Genomic DNA, 21697 nt, shown 5'->3' on the forward strand with positions numbered 1-21697 from the left:
CGTCCCCAGTGTACAGTACAAGTACTTCAATCATCTACCCTAGTTGCCAATGTCTTACTAGTATGTCGTGCATAGAAACATTATTTGATATATTTGACAAGATGCAAAATGTCACAAATGTCCACAAAGTACAGTTCTAATGTGCAATATAACATTTGTACTATTTTGCATAGAAGGAGGGGCTTAGATAGAGGACATGCCAGGGTTAAAGGACTGAGAGCTGACTGTTTGTAATGGGCAGCACTGTGGAGGAGGTGAATAATCAAACTGGGTTTCATACTGTGTAGAAATGCTCCATCAACTAGAAAATAAAACCACTGTTCAGTGTTTACACTGCGGGTCGTCACTGTGTGTGTGTGCCACTGCCAAACAACAGTGCCTGACTCAGATACTTGAGGGAAGACATTTGCGTGAAATGTAGCCTACTCAAAGGCATGTCGGGGTGCCTGAAGTCCAAAGAAGTGTAGTGATTGCTAACAAGACAACTTGGATCTGCATGTCATGCTTCCCCATTGTCACTACATTTGCCTGTCTGGAGTGCCAGATTTTGGGATCTCTGGGGGTGCAAGGCAAGGGTTTGCAAAGCAACAAGCAAGCTCAATCAACCACAGCTAAAATATTTTTAATTATTTCAAATAGTATTTGAACCCAGGTCTGTCATGGACTAGTGTTGCGGGCAGGCGGCAGCTGTTAGAGAAGTTAAAGAAACAGCTGAGAAAGTAAGACGCTGTGAGATCAGCCAAGTCGGGGGCACACACACACACACAGACACAGACACAGACACACAGACACACAGACACACAGACACACAGACACACACACACAGACACACATACACAGACAGATCAGCCGAGTCGAGCAGACACACACACACACACACACACACACACACACAGACACACACACACAGATCAGCCGATTCGGGCACAGCCCAGGACAGACTGGGAGGACCTGGAAGGCACCCTCACCCCACCCAGCCATCTGTTGGGGTCTCCTGATAATTCTGTCCCAGCTACCGTCTCTCTGAGCAGCTCAAATGGCACCATATTCCCTATATAGTGCTCTACCTTTAGGGCTCTGGTCAAAAGTAGTGCACTATAAAGGGGATATGTCATCATTTGGGACGCACACTCTGAGCAGCCCCCCCCGGCCGAGAGAAATCAGAGAGGATTAAATATAGGTTCACCATCAGCTTCATGTCATTATAAGCATTGACAACAGCTACAGCAACAGCTATCACCTTCAAGATTTAAAAGCTACTGAGTCAGATGGATTCAAACATTGTAACTTAATGAACAGTATCACCTTTAAGCTGTATTAAAAGATCACCGGGCCTCAAACAGCATTTGGTTTGGAATCCCCCCCCTCCCCCCTCCCCCCTGATTACAAAGCTCACTTTCAATATGTTTACACCTTTGATGTCTGAAAATAAATAGGCCTATTTCTTTATAAGGAAGTGTCTCTTTGTTTCTATAATAGTTACTATGGCTTCACAAAATAACAATAGACATGAACAAGAGAAGACCTAGTAGACCAAAAGCCACCACAACACCCTACTCCCTCTGCTGGTTCACAGACTAAGCTAAGCAGCCAGGGCCTACCCTGCACCTAGATTTGGTACACAACATAGGGAGTCTGTGTGTTGGTTGGACTCCCTGAGTCCCTTGGACTCCCTATTGCTACCCTGCACCATGTTTTAGTATGCCTAGATCAGGGATCATCAACTAGGTCGGGGGGCCGGAACATAATTACAAATAATTTGTAGACTGCAAATTGACCGCAAGAAGCCCAAACATATATCATATTTGACTAAAACACAATCATTTCAAATCATCCTTACATTTGTATAAGATCAGATGTGTCTCTGTATTATGAATGGGAATACTTTGGAACAGATATCCAAAATTAAAATCACTTGGAGCTGATTTCCTGGCGTTTATACAGTCTTTTATGTCCAGCAATGAAAATAATAAAAATGGTCAGGAAACTTGAGGGGCCAAATAAAACTGCGGGCCGCCAGTTGGGGAACCCTGGCCTAGATCCACACATACAACCTTCAAACACACCCTTAAATACCAAAGAACAAATTATACTAAATAAGCAATATTGCTTCTTTACAATGGCCCAACATTACAGAAACCAGACTTCAGTAGTTCTGCCCTAGGCTCTGAAGATAAGCAGGCTATGGGCCTTCTCCGTTCCAGTAGATTAGAACATCCACTTGAAATACAATATATGGATGCTATGCTACTGAAAGAAGTATTGTTGCTGGGCCATTTACAAAAAGCAAAACTGAACAATTTCAGTGTTTTGATACCTTGAAGGTTTGTGTTAGTCGTGGAATGGTTCGAAAAGTAAAGATGGTATGATAACTTTGAAGATGACTCACGATGTGGGTATTTCCCTTCAACTGCTGTGTGAACTGCTGGCTCCCAGACTCCCAGGAAAGCGGGCACTGATAAAGTCAGGAGTTTATCCACCGGTTGGGCGCCATTTTGTCATTTCCGGCTAAGGGGTGTATTCATTGTTTAAATATAAATGCAAATGTCGTGCCAAATTAGGGAATGTTATTTTATGATGCCCATACTCTTTATTCATGGTGAGCTGTTCTTGAGGTAACATGTTCTTACATACCTCAGTCTAATCTGCACCACCCAGCGGCTGCTGTGAGTACACACCCTGAAGATTTGGGAATGTGTGGCAGCTTTATTGAAACCCTTAAAATATCCTATTTAATCGGACAACTGGGCAGCTTTATTGAAACCCTTAAAATATCCTATTTAATCTGACAGCCTTTCATCAGGGCCAAATTACCGAAAGGGCACGCAGGGGGGCCCCCCAACCAATTTGTATTTATTTTGTGGGCCCCCTGGTGGTCAGGTGCCCCCAGATAGCAAAATGTATATAATTGAAGGAACTGCAAAATTATCTCTCAGCCTCATGGCAAAAATTTGTAGAATTGCAGGAAATTAGCTTTAAAACTGCAACATTTTCTCATAGCCTCATGACAAAATGTGTAGAATAGCATTATAAAACTGGGGGCCTGGAGGTCGGTGCCCCAGGGTCCCAAATGCGTCAAATGAAATTGAAGCATGAAGTCATACCTTGTGTATGTGTAAGAGACAACATTGTCTTGTAAGACTTATGAATCGAAAGACAAATAACTACATTCTCTCCAAGAAATCTTTCAAATGTTTGCTTGTTTATTTCGCAGGACCAAGGTTTTCAAGAAATACATGATTAGCCTCGCTAACCTAAAAACTCCACAAGCATTATGACTTTGACTGGTATGTAAAATACCAATATACAAAACAAAATAAATATATAATTAATATTTCAATAGCATGCCTCACAATGCAAAAGGTGTATGTACTGTATGTGTACATTAGAATGACAATTATGAAGAGATTAAGCATAATTCTCATATCACATTTTATTAATAAAAACAAAGCCCTGGATCTACCACTCTAATCTAGGTTTATAACAAAGCTCTGATTTGACATTTTACCTTGATGCACACAAGTGACACAGCCATCTAAATATCTTAAAAGCTGGTTGACTGCACCCATCCATCCACGTAATATACAACAGTCCGTCTATACCGGAAACAGTCGGCTGGGACGTTAGTGCCAAATTCAAAGGCATTTAGAATGAGAATGGATTGATATATTGGCCCATCTTTTTACATTTTTATCTCTCCTTCCAGAAACCACTTGAAAGTACTGCGAACAAGAAACAAAAGAGGGAAAATATAAAATACATTGCTTATAGTCAAACAAGGCAGTTTGACAAGAAAGAGAAAGGCCTAGAAACTCTAAAGCACCGGTAAGGTAAATACAAGGAGAGAGACGGTGCTTTGCTTTCTGTACGTTCTAGAAGGTTTAGTAGAACCATGTAAAAGCTTGAGTCACCTGTCTTAAGGGTTTTTTACACTACTTGTTCTTAACCCAGGCCTAACCTTAACCCTGGGTTAAAACTATCCCTGGGCCAAGTGCAGCGTGAACACAACTTCAGAGGGACAAGCGACAGGCAAGGTAAAGCTTTAAGGGAAATAGTCCATTTCAGAGTTCAGTCCAGTCAGTGCTTTCAGTTTCTTTCTTTTTGTTTCCCTCCTCCTCTCCTCTCTTCTCCATGTCATGTACTGTATGCAATGTAAGTGGATCCTAGAGGACCATATTCTATCTTTAACTGCTATTGGTAGGTTAATATGGCTTGACGAGGCAGAGTACAACCGAGACGGAAGGAATGCGGTCACACCGGGAGATTGACGGGATTCTAGAGATTTAAATTTTAGTCATTTTAGCAGACGCTCTTATCCAGAGCGACTTAAAGTTAGTGAGTGCATACATTGAGATCTGGTGCACGTGATGGTAAGGTGCTGTGTTGACGTAACGTCGAAGGTCAGAGGTGTTCTTTCCTGTCCTCAATGTCTGGAGGACTGCTTGCTGCTGCTGTTATAGGTCTGCAGCCTGGCCCCAGATCTGTTTATGCTCTCTTGTCAACTCCTATGGTCATTGTCACGCCAATGACCATAGGATTTGGCAAGACAGCACAAACTGATCTGGGACCAGGCTAGCTGTTATAAGAGCCCCATTAGCATTCCTAAGTGTCCGTCTCATTCTCCAGTTCTAGTTCCTCCCCATCTTGTAGTTCATTATCCACTTCCTGTAGTTCTTCATCATGTAGTTCCTGGTCGTCTTGTAGTTCTTCATCATCTTGTAGTTCTTCGTCCTGGTCATGTATCTGCTCATACTGTAGCTGCTCGATGTCTTCTTCCTCTTCATCTTCCTCGTGCAGAGTCAGTTTCCTGTCCTCCACCAGCTTCATCTTGTCCCGGATGTGTTCAGCAGAGGACGCCATGTCTCCAGGACTGCCAAAGTACTGCTCGCTCCTGAAGGGGGAACAAAGGGGACAGAAGGACTCAGCAGGGTCATAGATGGGGCTATGGATGCAAGGATTGACAGTCCATGATCAAAATGGCATGCATCATTAGATCTTGCATCTTGGTAAAGCCATGCATGTCTCAGTGTGAAATGTCCATTGTTTCTTACCCGTCTGGGAATATAACAGGGACAGTGAGTCTGTCCAGTAGAGCCTTCCCCACAGTCTCCACCTCCTCATAGGTCTCCTGCTCCACCTCAACTGGGAGATCACCCAGGTCTGGGCTGGCTTGGACCAGCACCTGGGATGGAGGAGACAGGAGGGAATGGAAACAGAGGAGGACCATCAACAAAAAAGTATGTACTCACTGTACTGTTAGTCACTTTAGATAAGTATCTGTTAAGTGGCATACATGCATATCACAATAACTCAACACTTCCCAGCAACAGGGCTCACTGAGTAGAAGTCAGAAGCACAAAGAAGACAAAACCTTGGCAATGTTTGCTAAGAAGAAGGTGTATTCTTTGGCTGTCACAAAGGTACTTCAGTAATACATTAACATCTTCCTGATAATATTAGGTTTCATTTTAATAACTGTCATTCTCTTCCTACCTTCTCAGCTGCGGTGTGGAAGGAGCAGGCCATCTCCAGCCGATGGACCCTCTCCTCGGTGGTGACAGTGAATTGTTTCCAGACCCGGTTGAGGCGTGGCAGGGTGTCACCAGAGGAGCGTGTGGAGCACCGTAGAGACTGACACAACACCACCGTCGCCTGGAGCAGCTGACGGCCGTAGTCATAGGTGCTCTGGACACAGAGAAAGAGAGAGAGAGCCAGGTTAACAATATAGCTAGTACCCTGTAGGGGACAGTGGGGTAAGTTGAGCCATTTTTTACATTCAGCATCACTGCGTCATGGGAAATATAAGTTAGTACTCTTTCTAACAAAGAAATTACATATATTTCAGGATGTTGTGTATCCTTGGAAATAATCATATGTGACTCGTTTCAGGAAACTAGGCGTATGTCGCGCGTCACTACAGGAGCGCCATTTGAACGTAATGCAGAAATGCCTTCTGGAACATGTGAACTTTCATGTGCCTTAATAACAAACTTCTATGCCATCTGTAAATACGAACAAAATAGTTAAATTAGGAGCCTTGTTGGGTTAGCCACGGAAAAAGACAGCAACCTTCCCGCTAGCCATGATTGGCTGAGATAATGAGTGGGCTGGACATGCCGAGAGATGAGTTCGGATTGGTCTTCCATGTAGCTCGCTTCTGTCTATAACATGAGCTGGTCAGTATGTGTAGGTAATCCTTTCTAACACAGATTTTTTGAAAGATATCACGTAGTAGAACTGCATAAGTGTTGCTCTCTATTTTCTGGAGGACCGAGTTTTGAAATCAGTAGAATTAGAGTATGATAGCTAAGGAGATGGAGAAAATGCTGGCGTTTGATTGCAAATATGCAGACGAAGTGGAAAAGAGAACACAGAAGGCTGTTGTATAAAACACCTGTCTCCAGATTACATCTTCAAACTAATGGCAACCATGGCATCCGTGACAGAGAGGGACAAGCGTCCATCCATGTATATGGGTAAGATAGTCTAGCTAGCCACATTTTCATATATTACACGTTTCTAATTTTGTCAGAAAGTCGTTTTCATTTCAAGTTAAAGTGTACTGTTAACTAGCTAGCTAACGTTAGCTGGCTGGCTAGCTAGCTAATGTTACGTGTATGATATGTGTAGTAATATTATTCGTATCTCAGAGGCATTTGCATTGCTAGTTATAGCCTAATATTATCTAGCTAACATTGAACCTGGTTGGTTAGCTACCTGCACATTCAAGGGTAGTAACGTTATGAGTTGGGATTATGGTTCATTGTTTAGCTAGCTAGCTAGCTACATGTCTAAACAAAAGACTCCACTATGCAAGTAACTATTTCAATAGAATGTTTATGATGTCATTGCGACAACTGTCGATAGACGTAGCTGGTAAATTCGCTCTGGCTATCTACTCTGATTTCAGAGCACTCTCGTCTGAGTGTGCCAGAGCGCAGAATGACTGACGAATTTACGAACGCTCAACACCCGTTGAATATGGCCAGTGTCAGTAAACGTTGGCAAAAAAGCGAAGTAAATTGTTGCCAGCAGCACAATTGCAGTCACCAACGCTCTGGATAACATAAAAACAGCCTAACCAGCTCTGCTAGGGCGAGTAAAATGGTCAGTGAGCTGTTCTCTCATTTGTTCTTGGAAGTAGCTAGCAAGCTAGCCAACATTAGCCAGTTAGCTTCGGTGCTTGACTGCTGTTGTTAGGTCAGAACGCTCGTAACAACCCTACTCCTCGGCCAGAACGTCCAGTGTGCACTCTGAACGCACCAAGAGCGAAACGCTCTGAATTTACAAACGGACAATCTGACAACGCTCTGACTTTACGAACGCCCAGAGCAAACCCTGGCACTCCAGATAAAATGTACGAACACACCCGTAGTATAAACCAGCCTTTAGTCTTGAAATCTTTGCTTGTTTAGTACATAGCCTCACATGTGAATCCTTAAAGACATGGGTGGGGCTAAAGCTTAAGAGGGTGTGAACAATACTGAATGGGTGTAGACAAAGAAGAGCGCTCCAGTAGGTACCAAAACATTCAAGGGCCATTTTCTCAAAAGTGAGGTTACAAGTTTATCAACTTTCAAAGCATAATTACTTTCACATTGTTCCTCAACTGTAGTGTATGATATACTATTTTCTAGCTCTTGAGTCTCTACTTTTATCCAATGTAAAAAATACTATTTCAAATGTTGCTACATAAGACCGAATCGAGCCGGTCGGTCACATATTCATGTAAACATTACAGTTCTGAAAACATAGCTTGTCCAAAAAAAGTGGTATCTTGTCATGCGGGACAGGGTAAGTTAAGCCGCCTACCAATTTCTTTACTGAATGAAATACTACCACTACCTTTTTAAAACCATGTCTATCTTTATTTCCCAAACACAATTCAACACAATCACAAATCGCTTTTTATCTTTTAATCACTTTAAGCATCTTTTAAAACAGGCTTAACACCTAACAAACACTTTGTACTTTTTTAAAATACTTTTAACATAGGCCAGGCCCTGTTGTTACCTCATATCCCAGCGATAATGCAATTGGCTCAACTTACCCCAAGGCAAACGTTTTGACTATATTAGCCCACCCACACAGCTACGATGCACTTTTATGCTAGGTTTAGGGCCGCATACTGAAGCTTATAGAGACCCCAACTGATATATAAACAATCTTACAAATATCTACTTCGGTTTAGATACAAGCATCATGAAACCTCTAACACAATACATTTGACTTGGTGAAAATCCATATTTTGGACCTAACTTGCTTCCCACTTTTTCCATGTGGTTTCTTCCTTCACAGACTTCATGAAATTATTACCTCTTCCTAAATATTTGGTCAAATTATTAACTTTGTGTATGGTTTCCTAGTCACAAGGGTGGCTCAACTTACCCCGCTCTCCCCTTCCCCCTCTATCTCTCTTTGAAAGACAAGAGAAAAGAGACAGAGAGAGAGAGGAGGGGGCAGACAGAACAATTGAGGGAGTGACGAGAGCGTGAGAGAGAGAACCCCTCAGTCTTCCTCAAGCTGTCTGAACTCTACTCTTGTAGTATGTACCTGTGCAACATCCACAAACTTCTTGTGTTTCTCCAGCAGCACTTTGGTTTCCTGTGAGTCGTCCCCTAGTCTGATGTGGGTCTTTAGAAGAGCATCAAGGAGCTCACCCAGCCACTCCACCGCCTGAGAGTTAACACAGTGACATGAGCTGGGGTTTACAAGGTATTGTCAACAACAATAACAACATGTCAACAACAACATGTCAATAATAACAACACACTGAAGTTTACAGTCCAGAACCAACAGAGGTCAAACAAACAAACAGAGATGAACAGAAGGAGGCCTATCTACTGACCTGTGATGCATCTTCCTCACACTTGAACAGCTGGACCATCTGAAGCATCTTCAGTCTCCTGACATCCACCATATCCTCACATCTACACAGAACCAAAACTTTACTAATGTCTTAAAACATGACGACAGCCGTTTCCATGACAAGTTCCATGACAACGGCCAAAATTCCACGATATTCCAGAAATTGCTTGACTCATGGAACCTTTGTAAACAACTCCAGCATCATCTTGAGGCCTGTGGCCTTACATCATCAAAAAAAAGATTGAAAAGAAATCTGAGCAAACCTTTGTTTCCGGAGCTGCATGTCCTCCATGACACCTTGGATGTGATCAACGTTGTCTTTGTTCTCGATGGGCACGTCTTTCCCATAGGACCAGGAAGTCTGGTTGGACATCTGATCCATCAGGACCTGACCTTTCTCCCTCAGGCCTACCAGGGCTCCCTCTGGGCAGAAATACACAGCAAATAATACTCCTGAATTACTCAACTAACACTACTGAAAGTTAAATTATTATTATTGCAGTTTTCCATTAGAAAAAAAACAAGAAGAGGGGATATAGTTAAGACTGTCAATGTTTCAGCACAAATACCTTTCTCAAGATCAGTCTTATTATTCTACTATGCAGTTATCCATTGTAGGCTTGGTTTCATAAAATACGGTGAATAATAAACTTAATTGTGCTTACCGACGCTCTTGAGTTTTTCCTCGAGGTGTTTGAGTGTTTGTTGGATGGCAGCCCCGTCAGCAGGCGCCACGTCTGCACAGAGCATGCCCAGTAGACCATCCAGTTGCTGGGACAGCTGGGAGGGTAAACTGGGGCGTTATTACCAAGGCAACAAAGAGCTTTAGTCCAAGCAGTTAGTAGTCTATACTACACTGAACAAAATGTTTAACACAACATGTAAAGTGTTTGTCCCATGTTTCATGAGCTGAAATAAAAGATCCCAGAAATGTCCCATATGCACAAAAAGCTTATTTCTCTCAATGTTTTTGCACAAACTTGTTTACATCCCTGTTAGTGAGCATTTCTCCTTTGCCAAGATAATCGATCCATCAGGTGTGGCATATCAAGAAGCTGATTAAACAGCATGATCATTACACAGGTGCACCTTGTGTTGGGAACAATAAAAGGCCACTCTAAAATGTGCAATAAAAGGCCACTCTAAAACACAATGCCACAGATGTCTCAAGTTTTGAGGGAGCGTGCAATTGGCATGCACATCTGGCATGTAACCACGCCAGCCCAGGTCCTCCACATCTGGCTTCTTCACCTGCGGGATCATCTGAGACCAGCCACCTGGACAGCTGATGAATCTGTGGGTTTGCACAACGGAAGAATTTCTGCACAAACTGTCAGAAACCGGCTCAGGGAAGCTCATCTGCGTGCTTGTCGTCCTCGGGTTTTGACCTGAATGCAGTTCGCCATCGTAACAGACTTCAGTGGGCAAATGCTCACCCTCGATGGCCACTGGCACGCTGGAGAAATGTGCTCTTCACGGATGAATCGCAGTTCCAACTGTACCGGGCAGATGGCAGGTGATGGCACCGTGTGGGTGAGCGGTTTGCTGATGTCAACATTGTGAACAGAGTGCCCCTTGGTGGCGGTGGGGTTAAGCTACGGACAACGAACATAAACCATGGACAACGAACACAATTGCATTTTATCAATGGCAATTTGAATGCACAGAGATACCGTGACGAGATCCTGAGGCCCATTGTCATGCCATACATCCGCCGCCATCACCTCATGTTTCAGCATGATAATGTACGGATCTGTACACAATTCCTGGAAGCTGAAAATATCCCAGTTCTTCCATGGCCTGCATACTCACCAGACATGTCACCCATTGAGCATGTTTGGGTATGCTCTGGATCAACGTGTATGACAGTGTGTTCCAGTTCCCACCAATATCCAGCAACTTCGCACCGCCATTGAAGTGGAGTGGGAAAACATTCCACAGGCCACAATCAACAGCCTGATCAACTCTATGCGAAGGAGATGTGTTGCCCTGCATGAGGCAAATGGTGGTCATACCAGATACTGACTGGTTTTCTGATCCATGCCCCTACCTTTTATTCAGGTATCTGTGAATGCATATCTGTATTCTCAGTCATGTGAAAGACATAGATTAGGGACTAATTAATTTATTTAAATTGACTGATTTCCTTATTTGAACTGTAACTCTGTAAAATCTTTGAAATTGTTGCATGTTGCGTTTATATTTTTGTTCAGTATATTATGACCCCCACCCCTTCACCCCTAGGCACTTATGTAGATCAGGTGACTGGATAAGTGTAAGCAATATGGGTGGTTGTAGCTCTATCTTGCCCTCTGATTGTTGCCATATTGCTTACACCTATCAAATCCTCAAAGATCTACACAAGGGCCTAGGGACCAGGCCTAGGGTTTGACTTTGTGATTTAGAGTGAGAGTCACTGTAGTTCTTATTCTTGGCTTTATACATGTTTTGTAATGATCAGATGAATCAAATCAATCAATCAATCAATCGTTTTGTTAGACTTCAGTGTGGCTTTTGACATTATCGATCATTGTCTGCTGCTGGAAAAACGTATGTGTTATGGCTTTACACCCCCTGCTATAATGTGGATAAAGAGTTACTTGTCTAACAGAACACAGAGGGTGTTCTTTAATGGAAGCCTCTCAAACATAATCCAGGTAGAATCAGCAATTCCCCAGGGCAGCTGTCTAGGCCCCTTGTTTTTTTCCATCTTTACTAACGACATGCCACTGGCTTTGAGTAAAGTCAGTGTGTCTATGTATGCGGATGACTCAACACTATACACGTCAGCTACTACAGCAACTGAAATAACTGCAACACTTAACAAAGAGTTGCAGTTTGTTTCGGAATGGGTGGCAAGGAATAAGTTAGTCCTGAATATTTCAAAAACTAAAAGCTTTGTATTTGGGTCAAATCATTCACTAAACCCTAAACCTCAACTACATCTCGTAATGAATAATGTGGAAATTGAGCAAGTTGAGGAGACTAAACTGCTTGGAGTAACCCTGGATTGTAGACTGTCATGGTCAAAGCATATTGATACAACAGTAGCTAAGATGGGGAGAAATATGTCCATAATTAAGCGCTGCTCTGCCTTCTTAACAACACTATCAACAAGGCAGGTCCTACAGGCCCTAGTTTTGTTGCACCTAGACTACTGTTCAGTAGTTTGGTCAGGTTCCACAAAGAGGAACTTGGGAAAATTGCAGTTGGCTCAGAACAGGGCAGCACGGCTGGCCCTTAAAAGTACACGGAGAGCTAACATTAATGACATGCATGTCAGTCTCTCCTGGCTCAGAGTGGAAGAGAGATTGACTTCATCACTGCTTGTTTTTGTAACAGGTGTTGACAAGCTGAATGTACCGAGCTGTCTGTTTAAACTACTATCACATAGCTCGGAAACCCATGCATACCCCACAAGGCATGCCACCAGAGGTCTCTTCACAGTCCCCAAGTCCAGAACAGACTATGGGAGGCACACAGTACTACATAGAGCCATGACTACATGGAAGTCTATTCCACATCAGGTAACTGATGCAAGCAGTAGAATCAGATTTTAAAAAACAGGTAAAAATACACCTTATGGAACAACGGGGACTGTGAAGAGACACACACAAGAGTATAGACACATGCATACGCACACATTGTGATATTGTTGCATGGTGATATTAAACATTTTGTATTGTATATTGGTAGTGGTGTAATAATGTCATATGATGTACTGTTTTATATTTAGTTTTATATGTAATGTAAGTGCTTTAATATGTTTGGACCCCAGGAAGATTTGCTGCTGCCTTGGCAGCAGCTAATGGGGATCCCTAATAAATACAAATACAAATGATACATACGTCCTGTGCGGTGCCGTGGAACTCGTGTGCTGACTGCAGTACGTTCTGTCTGGACTCCAGTTGGCTGGCCTGTCTGTAACAGACATCACTGAGCTGCTGCTGTAGACCCTTTAACTCCACTAGGTCCTCCTCGTCTCCAGAACTCAGCAACGCTGCTATCTGCTGGTTCAGCTCCACGTATACTGCAAACCACTCCTGTAAATACACAAGCAATAACACATACATTATGATTTGTTGATTCACAAATTAAAAACACAATTGAGCCACACAAGTGAATAACACAATGTTTCACAACTTATTTCCATTGTGGTCCTCTGGCTTTGGCCAGAAAGCAGGAAAACTCTTTCTGATATACAAGCCAATTTATCACAGAGAAGCTCAATACACAGAAGAACCACACACTAAAGATGTTTCTGTATCAAAGCTGTTCAAATTCTGTTCAGACCTACTGTACAGTAATTGAGTTGAATGCTCTAGTGATGTGTTTTTGTGCTGTAGTTATTACCCTGACAACACTTGGACATTTCAGATCAATAGCTCCACCTGCTGAAGGCTGTTGGAGATAACATCACAACAAGGCTCTCTCTCGCTTTAGCCTAACCATCAATCTTTAGCTTTGACCTCGCTCTCGCTTTAGCCTTCCATTAGTTACACCCCACAGCTGCAGCTGCTGCTGCTGCAGTCACTTCCTGGCCTGGCCTGTCTGTCCACGACTCTGGGCAGGACAATACTACATCCAGGGAGGAAAAGTTAAGGGCAAGCTCTAATTTGTGCTTCAAACTCTCTATCTCTCTGTTTTGTAAGTGAAATCACACAAGCTTTTTCCAGATGTAAACATTGTACCTTATTTACTTCAATGGCTTTATTCCATATTTTTGGTCTTGTACTGCTTTAACCGTGCTCCTCAGCCCAGAGAGTAATGACCTATAACAACCAGTTCCAGTACAGTACATCTCCTGGCAGCTAACAGACTCTTCCTAACAATCCAAACCCATATTCATATTCGGTGACCTAATTATTGGGATTGTCAAGATTCTCCACAGGCAAGTGCTTCTACTGCAGAGAGAGAGAGAAAGCAAGAAAGAGAGGCACACACAGAACTAGCAGCTATCTCCCCACCTCTTCTCATGTCTGTGATTATGAACATTGAACAAGGAGTGATGTAATAGAGTTCTGCTGTTGGCAAGCTGTGTCGTGTTGTATTGTATTGCATTGTATTGTGTTGTTTGTTGTTTTGTGTCTGTAGTGTGTGTTGTGTTATTATGTCCTTACGCTGTGTTGGCTCTCTATCTCCTCGTGTTTCTGCTGCAGGGCCTGGGAGGCCCTGATGGAATCTCCGATCCCCCACTGTGTTCGGAGCTGCTCTGTGCCAGGCCCCTCCAGCCAATTCACAACCTGCATAGCAACAAGGAAGAGAAAGACCCCATTAGCACACGCTTCATGACTCACAGACACACACCCCAGGACCAACCAATCAAATACCTTCCAGGTATCTGTGAGGTCGATGATTGGGCACAAATCATTAACAAATCAGTGTGGGATTGGGTTAAAATGGGGTACTTCATTGTTTCGGTTAAAATGCGGTACTTAAAACCAGCAGGTATAATGACTATAAAGAATGTATGAACATTTATAATGTCTTATAATGAGACAAATAGTGTACCATGTGTCAGCACAGAACAAGATTTTGCCAAGTAAATATTGTTCATGTTATATTGTACTAATGTTTTCTGTGTGTCTAAACTGACATCCCAGGACAAGATAAGGAAATATCGAATAACATGATAAATCTAATTCAACATCTGGTTCAAATATATTAAAGCAGTATTTAGGGAGGATCAAGAAGAGGTGTTATAATCCACTGAACTGTGTAAGAGGGGTGATCAAATGGTTCAGTGTGTTGAGTTTGATAGAGCGGTTTTCTTCTGCATCATCTTTTAGCTTGGTGAGGCAATTCTTCTGCCTGTCTCCTATAGAGCTTGGAGCAATACAGCTTACAAACTACTCCCCCACTCACTACACAGCATCTTTACTGCCAGCAGATAAGAACTAGGCCAAACTCCCCAAGCCAAACTAATCCTACTGCTGCCTAGGAACATACAATACCCCAGGAACTAGCTGCACTGGGAGCCAAATTTGAAATGGAAGACATTGAATACATGGAGCAGGGTGGGGAAATAAATCGCATTAAAACACTATTTAGATGTATTTTCGGAAGGGCTGTGGTCACCATTCATGTAATACATTAAATATACAGCTCTGGAAAAAATTAAGAGACCACTGCACATTTTTCTTAAATCAGCATCTCTACATGTATGACAGCCATTCCATTCCAGTGTTTGTTGAATTCCAACACAGGCACATCTCATTCTACTGAATTAGGAACTGATTAGGTGATCACCTGAACCAAATCGTATTTAACGAGGAAAAGTATAAAAACCACTGCTGTGGTCATCACTATCCTCTTGCAATAGGATCAGCTGGATGGCAAAAACAGTGCTAATAGTACCTCAAAAGTAATATTAATCAAAAAATAACTATTGACCATGCCAAAAGAGTTAAAAAGGAACGTTTTCAGTGAGGAAAAGAAGGGTTAAATTCTGGCTTTACTGGCAGAGGGATACAGTGAGCGTCAGGTTGCTTCCGTCCTTAAAATTTCAAAGACGGTGGTTCATAAGAACAAGGTCAAGAGGCAGACATTGGGGACAACTAAACTACAGACCGGCAGAGGGCGAAAACGACTCTCTACTGACCGGGATGACCACCAACTCATTCGAATGTCACTCAACAACCGTAGGATGACATCAAGTGACCTACAAAAAGAATGGCAAACGGCAGCTGGGGTGAAGTGCACAGCGAGGACGGTTCGAAACAGGCTCCTAGGGGCAGGGCTGAAGTCGTGCAAAGCTAGAAAAAAGCCCTTCATCAATGAGAAGCAGAGAAGTACCAGGCTAAGGTTTGCAAAAGACCATAAGGATTGGACCGTAGAGGACTGGAGTAAGGTCATCTTCTCTGATGAGTCCAATTTTCAGCTTTGCCCAACACCTGGTCGTCTAATGGTTAGACGGAGACCTGGAGAGGCCTACAAGCCACAGTGTCTCGCACCCACTGTGAAATTTGGTGGAGGATCAGTGATGATCTGGGGGTGCTTCAGCAAGGCTGGAATCGGGCAGATTTGTCTTTGTGAAGGACGCATGAATCAAGCCACGCACAAGCTTGTCCTGAAAGAAAACTTGCTTCCTTTTGCTCTGACATTGTTCCCCAACTCTGAGGATTGTTTTTTCCAGCAGGACAATGCGCCATGCCACACAGCCAGGTCAATCAAGGTGTGGATGGAGGACCACCAGATCAAGACCCTGCCATGGCCAGCCCGATCTCCAGACCTGAACCCCATTGAAAACTTCTGGAACGTGATCAAGAGGAAGATGGATGGTCACAAGCCATCAAACAAAGCCGAGCTGCTTGAATTTTTGCGCCAGGAGTGGCATAAAGTCACCCAACATCAATATTAGAAATAGCGATGCACAATAGCTGCAAATCAACTAATCTTTTTTTCTAATTTATCAAATTATATTCCATTCTCTTGTTTTTATCATGGACATATTCCCACTAATGTTGTAATTAAGCTTTCACATGTGTGTTTTACACTTTTTATCAAGCTGTTGGTGCTTACTTCCATTTATGCCAAATCATTTGACCGCTGCAGGTTGAGATTCATGTTTCCTAACGTTATTCCTTTACAGTTTTCTGTAGCGAATAGAGAAGACCATATACCCATCACATCCCACATTGGGTTAATGAAGTCCCCATGTTTGTGTAACTCAAATGTGTGTTTGGGGCTGGATTGGGAAGGTGTGAAACGTATCAACAAGAGAAAGAAGCCAATCAATCTTATCGTATACATTCTCTTCAGTTTATGAGCTATCACTCCTCATGCCATGAAGGAGAAAATAATACCAGCATTAAACTTTGATTGATTGAATGGAACTATATCAATGCATTTGAATCATGATGGTCATATGATTGGAAAGTGAAAACAATTCCGATTCCGATTCACGTTTGTCCTACAAGAAGAAATCTTAGCCTTTCTCACACATCACATAGGCCTAAACAACACATATAGAAAACAAAGCAGGAAACAAACAATAAGAACAGTCAGACAAATACCTGTCCTACCCTCCCATCCCACCCCACACCTGCCCATATGGGGAGTTGTTCATAATAGTGATAGCCCCTGGGATGAAACTCCTCCTGAAGCGCACAGTGCACGCCATTTAATTGTCTGATTTCTCCGACCCGATTGGAGATCAAATCAGTGGTGAAGTGGGTGGTCTGGGCTGGAGATCATGTGGCGGGCTTTGCGCTTTATAGTGCATTCATTCAGTAGGTGAGGGGGATCCAATCTGTTTAGATGCCGTGATTTTTTAAATAGTAGGTCTATAGTAGTAGGCCTATAAGAAATGTTTTATACAAACCTTCAGACCATACAGTGCAAAACTTGAAAGAACTTGTGGTTCTCACAGTCAAGCGAAATGAAACAATATATCACTTGTGCACCAGTGTCCTCTGAAGAGGAAACAACGATATGTAGTCTAACAACATCGCTCCCAAAAGGCAGCGTTATGAGGGGCCCCAGGACCTAGTTTGGGAAATCCTGATCTAGGGTGTAATCATTAGTCCAACAGTTGCAAATTAGAGTTTCTATTGGACAAATTCAGCTATGTTTATCCCCGTTTCATTCTGTTTGCTTCCGTTTAAGAAACGTTTTTCAACAGAATCGGCAGAATGAATACACCCCTGATCACACACAAACATTTCACTTTCATAACAGCCACATAAAAACAGCATGATCATTTTGCTCGTTGTATATACAACTATATACGCGCTCTCCACCTCTCACCTTTTCACTTGTGGACTTCAGTGCACAACACATCAGCTGTCTGTGACCAGGCTAAAAAATCTGTCGATGTGCCCTTGAGCAAGGCACTTAACCCTAATTGCTCCTGTAAGTCGCTCTGGATAAGAGCGTCTGCTAAATGACTAATTATTATTATTATTATTACTAACGCGTTAGTAAACCCGCTAAAATCATGCAATACAGTGTACAGTCAGAAAGCAGTTTAGTAGTTACACTGGCGGGCCCTGGAGGGCAATAAATTAATAAAAACCTAAAGCTTACCTTGACTTGGAAGAGTTCCAGTGTTGGATAGCCATAGCCAGCTAGCATCTCTCTCTGTTTGAGCCGGGTGTTTGAGTAGGCTAAACTAGCTAGCTGCAATTGCTAGCTAAGTGAAAGTGAAAAAAAATACAACCAAAATATAGCTCTTTCTCTTGCTTCTTCTTAATTTTTGAATAAATGAATTTGTTCAAAAACTGTTCAACTATTGTCTTTCTCTCTCTTTGAGTCAACTACTCACCATATTTTATGAAGTGCTAGCTAGCTCTAGCTTATGCTTTCAGTACCAGATTCATTCTCTGATCCTTTGATTGGGTGGACAACGTGTCAGTTCATGCTGCAAGAGCTCTAAGAGGTTGGAGGATGTCCTCCGGAAGCTGTCATAATTACTGTGTAAGTCTATGGAAGGGGGTGAGAACCATGAGCCTCCAATGTTTTGTATTGAAGTCAATGTACCCAGAGGAGGACAGAAGCTAGCTGTCCTCTGGCTACACCATGGTGCTACCCTACATAGTGCTGCTGAGTCTACCTTCATTACAAAACAGTGTGTTTTAATACATTATTTAGTGACCTGAATATATTTAGTATAGTTTTATCTAAAAAGGATAACGTTTTATATGTTTCACTATTTTTATTTTTATGAAATTCACCGAGGATGGTCCTCCTCTTCTTCCTCTGAGGAGCCTCCACTGGTGGCTATAAGATGTAAATGGGAAAATAATTGACCCATGAAAAAAATATAAAATAGCTCCCCACTACCATGACATCTATATATTTAATGTATTGTCTCCCGAGTGGCGCAGTGGTCTAAGGCACTGCATCGCAGTGCTAGCTGTGCCACTAGAGATCCTGGTTCGAATCCAGGCTCTGTCGTAGCCGGCCGCGACCGGGAGACCCATGGGGCGGCGCACAATTGGCCCAGCGTCGTCCAGGGTAGGGGAGGGAATGGCCGGCAGGGGATGTAGCTCAGTTGGTAGAGCATGGCGTTTGCAACGCCAGGGTTGTGGGTTCGATAAAATAATGTATGTGCTAACTGTAAGTCGCTCTGGATAAGAGCGTCTGCTAAATGACTAAAATGTAATGTAAATGTATTAATTGAATGGTGACCACAGCCCTTACAAAAATACATTGAAATTGTGTTTTGTTTCACCCTGCTCCATGTATTCAATGTATTCCATTTCAAATTTGGCTCCCAGTGTGGCTTTACTTCCGGGCTATTATGACGCATCTGGCAGTTCCTTCTCTGTATGTTCCTAGACTACTGTCTACTGAACAACATCTTTATCACCATAGCAACAGACAGCTCATTCCCTTACAATCTAGAATCTGTAAAATCTAAAATAGAATCTGTCCATTCCATGGAACACATCTCATCATCTGTTCACTTCCTCATTGGTAGTTTTATCATCCAATATCGTCTGCTTTGCACTGTAAAACATTCAAAATGGTTCTCAACCTGGGGTACTTGTAGCCCTGAGGGTACCAGGCCTATCCACAGGGGGTAGCCTACATTGGGAAGACTCATAAGAACATAGGCCTAATGGTCAGTTGCAAATGAGAGGGTACTTCTGGCAGAGCAATATGTGATTAGGGGTTCAGTGACCAAAATAGGTTAAGAACCACTGTTTTAGATGCTAAAGTAGAGTTCAATCTATTGGCCAATGGGAGAAAAGGCGTTTTCTCTTCATGGTTACAGACAGGAAATTAGGTAGTGCCAAGGAGGAAGTGTGCTGGGATGAAGGCCATGTGTGCTGAGGATGTGTGTGTGTGTGTGTGTGTGTGTGTGTGTGTGTGTGTGTGTGTGTGTAGCCGTGTGTGTGTGTGTGTTTGTAGCCATGTGTGCTGACTGATGAGTAACCCTGCCAGAGACTCGAAGTAAACAGTCTGTCGGAAGTTAGCTTTTCCATCCAGTGGTATGTAACGCTGACTTTGGAACGAGAAGGCCTAACCGAAAAGGTTTTGATATGAGTCGGTTACAGGGACAGTCAGACAATTTATCACCAGGGTCTGGCTTTAAATAAACTGAAGAAGGTGAGAAATTGAAATTGAAAAATAAGTTCCACTGAAGCATCACATTCCCTAGTCCCTGAGCATTACAACCACTGGGCCTTTCTCTGGATGTCTGTTGAACTGATCCTCATGAAATCCTGTGGGTGTGTGTAGCTTGTAAACCTCTCTGAAACAAAGTGCAAAAGACAATGGAAAAAAGAGCAGCTCTCTCTCAGTCTGGTCACTAGGCTGCTGTTGTTGATGGCATTGGGCCAAAGTCAAGGCAGTGCGATGTCTGAAATATCAGTTTGTTGAATCCTGGCCTCAGTCTTTCACTTTGCTGGTGTTTTGGATCCATTAGGGCAGTGTGTGTAGGTTTGTCAGTGGGCTGGTGTTGACGATGTCATAGTGTTTGTGTGCAGTTTGTGAGCTGTGTGTGTGTGTGCGCATGTCTGTGTGTGCCTATGTGTGTGTGTGATATCATAGGGCAGTGTGTGTGCAGTACCTGCATGACCTTGGTCTGTATATCCTCCAGCTGGGATCGTTTGCTGCGTTGGCGACACACCTCCTGGTACTTGGTGTACTGTTCCCTGAGGGAGTCCAGCAGCTTCATGACCTGAAATAATATAACATTTATTTTGTTATCTTGTATATATTGTATATAGTCTTTGTATATATTGTATTTGTATGTTATGTGTGAATTTTGCTGTTATATGTTTACTATATATTTTTTACATCTTATCTGACTTTTTACATCTTATCTGTCCCCCATGGATGACTATTTTACACCTCTGGGAAATATAAAGTTATTCTATTCTATTGTACCTGTGGCTGGGCCAGTAGCTCATCATCCATGGGGGACCAGGCCACACCACCTCCCTCTGCTCCATTAAACCTCCGCTGCTGCAGCTCCGACAGCAACTCATGGCCTGGAGGGGAGAGAGGCGATGCGGATGATCAGAGGGGGAATAGTAGTGACAGGAGGGGAGAGATAATGAATGAGAGAGAGAGAGCAGGAGGAAGTAGAGGGGGGTCGTGGCCAATGGCAAAACAAGTTAGAGGCCCTCCTCTTGGCCACAGAGACAATATGTTGCTGCAATTCTACACATTTTGCCATGGGGCAGAGAGAACATTTTAATGTTTTAAAGCTAGTTTCCTTCAATTCTACATATTTTGTCATGGGTCTGAGAGAAAAAAAATGAAGTTTCGAAGTGAATTTCCTGCAATTCTACACATTTTGCCATGGCTTATGCCTTGTTCTTATGCTATCCAAGTGACTCAAACATTATCACAAAATCAATCGGGGCCCCATGACATGACATTTTTAGAATTTTAGACTCAAAGATGATCTTATTAAAAAATATATACAGTGGGGAGAACAAGTATTTGATACACTGCCGATTTTGCAGGTTTTCCTACTTACAAAGCATGTAGAGGTCTGTAATTTTTATCATAGGTACACTTCAACTGTGAGAGACGGAATCTAAAACAAAAATCCAGAAAATCACATTGTATTATTTTTCAGTAATTAATTTGCATTTTATTGCATGACATAAGTATTTGATCACCTACCAACCATTAAGAATTCCGGCTCTCACAGACCTGTTAGTTTTTCTTTAAGAAGCCCTCCTGTTCTCCACTCATTACCTGTATTAACTGCACCTGTTTGAACTCGTTACCTGTTAAAAGACACTTGTCCACACACTCATTCAAACAGACTCCAACCTCTCCACAATGGCCAAGACCAGAGAGCTGTGTAAGGACATCAGGGATAAAATTGTAGACCTGCACAAGGCTGGGATGGGCTACAGGACAA

General features: G+C 42.7%; 1 protein-coding gene across 4 annotated transcripts in view; it reads right to left on the minus strand.

Moving 5' to 3' along the window:
• Nucleotides 1–3183: 3183 nt before the first annotated feature.
• LOC121554952 (SEC14 domain and spectrin repeat-containing protein 1) overlaps nucleotides 3184–21697 on the minus strand; it is a 62024-nt gene continuing 43510 nt past the window's right edge. For 3 of the 4 annotated variants that reach the window (XM_041868665.2, XM_041868667.1, XM_041868666.1), the window contains exons 10-20: nucleotides 20707–20810; nucleotides 20387–20497; nucleotides 13989–14111; nucleotides 12717–12911; nucleotides 9534–9648; nucleotides 9132–9291; nucleotides 8849–8930; nucleotides 8554–8676; nucleotides 5494–5685; nucleotides 5052–5182; nucleotides 3184–4891 (exon numbers count right to left, since the gene is read on the minus strand). In XM_041868665.2, the coding sequence (XP_041724599.1) occupies nucleotides 4603–4891; nucleotides 5052–5182; nucleotides 5494–5685; nucleotides 8554–8676; nucleotides 8849–8930; nucleotides 9132–9291; nucleotides 9534–9648; nucleotides 12717–12911; nucleotides 13989–14111; nucleotides 20387–20497; nucleotides 20707–20810 (1625 nt within the window). In that variant the 3' untranslated portion in view covers nucleotides 3184–4602. The remainder of the gene's footprint in view (nucleotides 4892–5051; nucleotides 5183–5493; nucleotides 5686–8553; nucleotides 8677–8848; nucleotides 8931–9131; nucleotides 9292–9533; nucleotides 9649–12716; nucleotides 12912–13988; nucleotides 14112–20386; nucleotides 20498–20706; nucleotides 20811–21697) is intronic. The other variant, XM_041868668.2, reaches the window with a different exon arrangement.

This window comes from Coregonus clupeaformis, chromosome 40 (assembly GCF_020615455.1).
Source record: "Coregonus clupeaformis isolate EN_2021a chromosome 40, ASM2061545v1, whole genome shotgun sequence".
Lineage (NCBI taxonomy): Eukaryota > Metazoa > Chordata > Actinopteri > Salmoniformes > Salmonidae > Coregonus > Coregonus clupeaformis.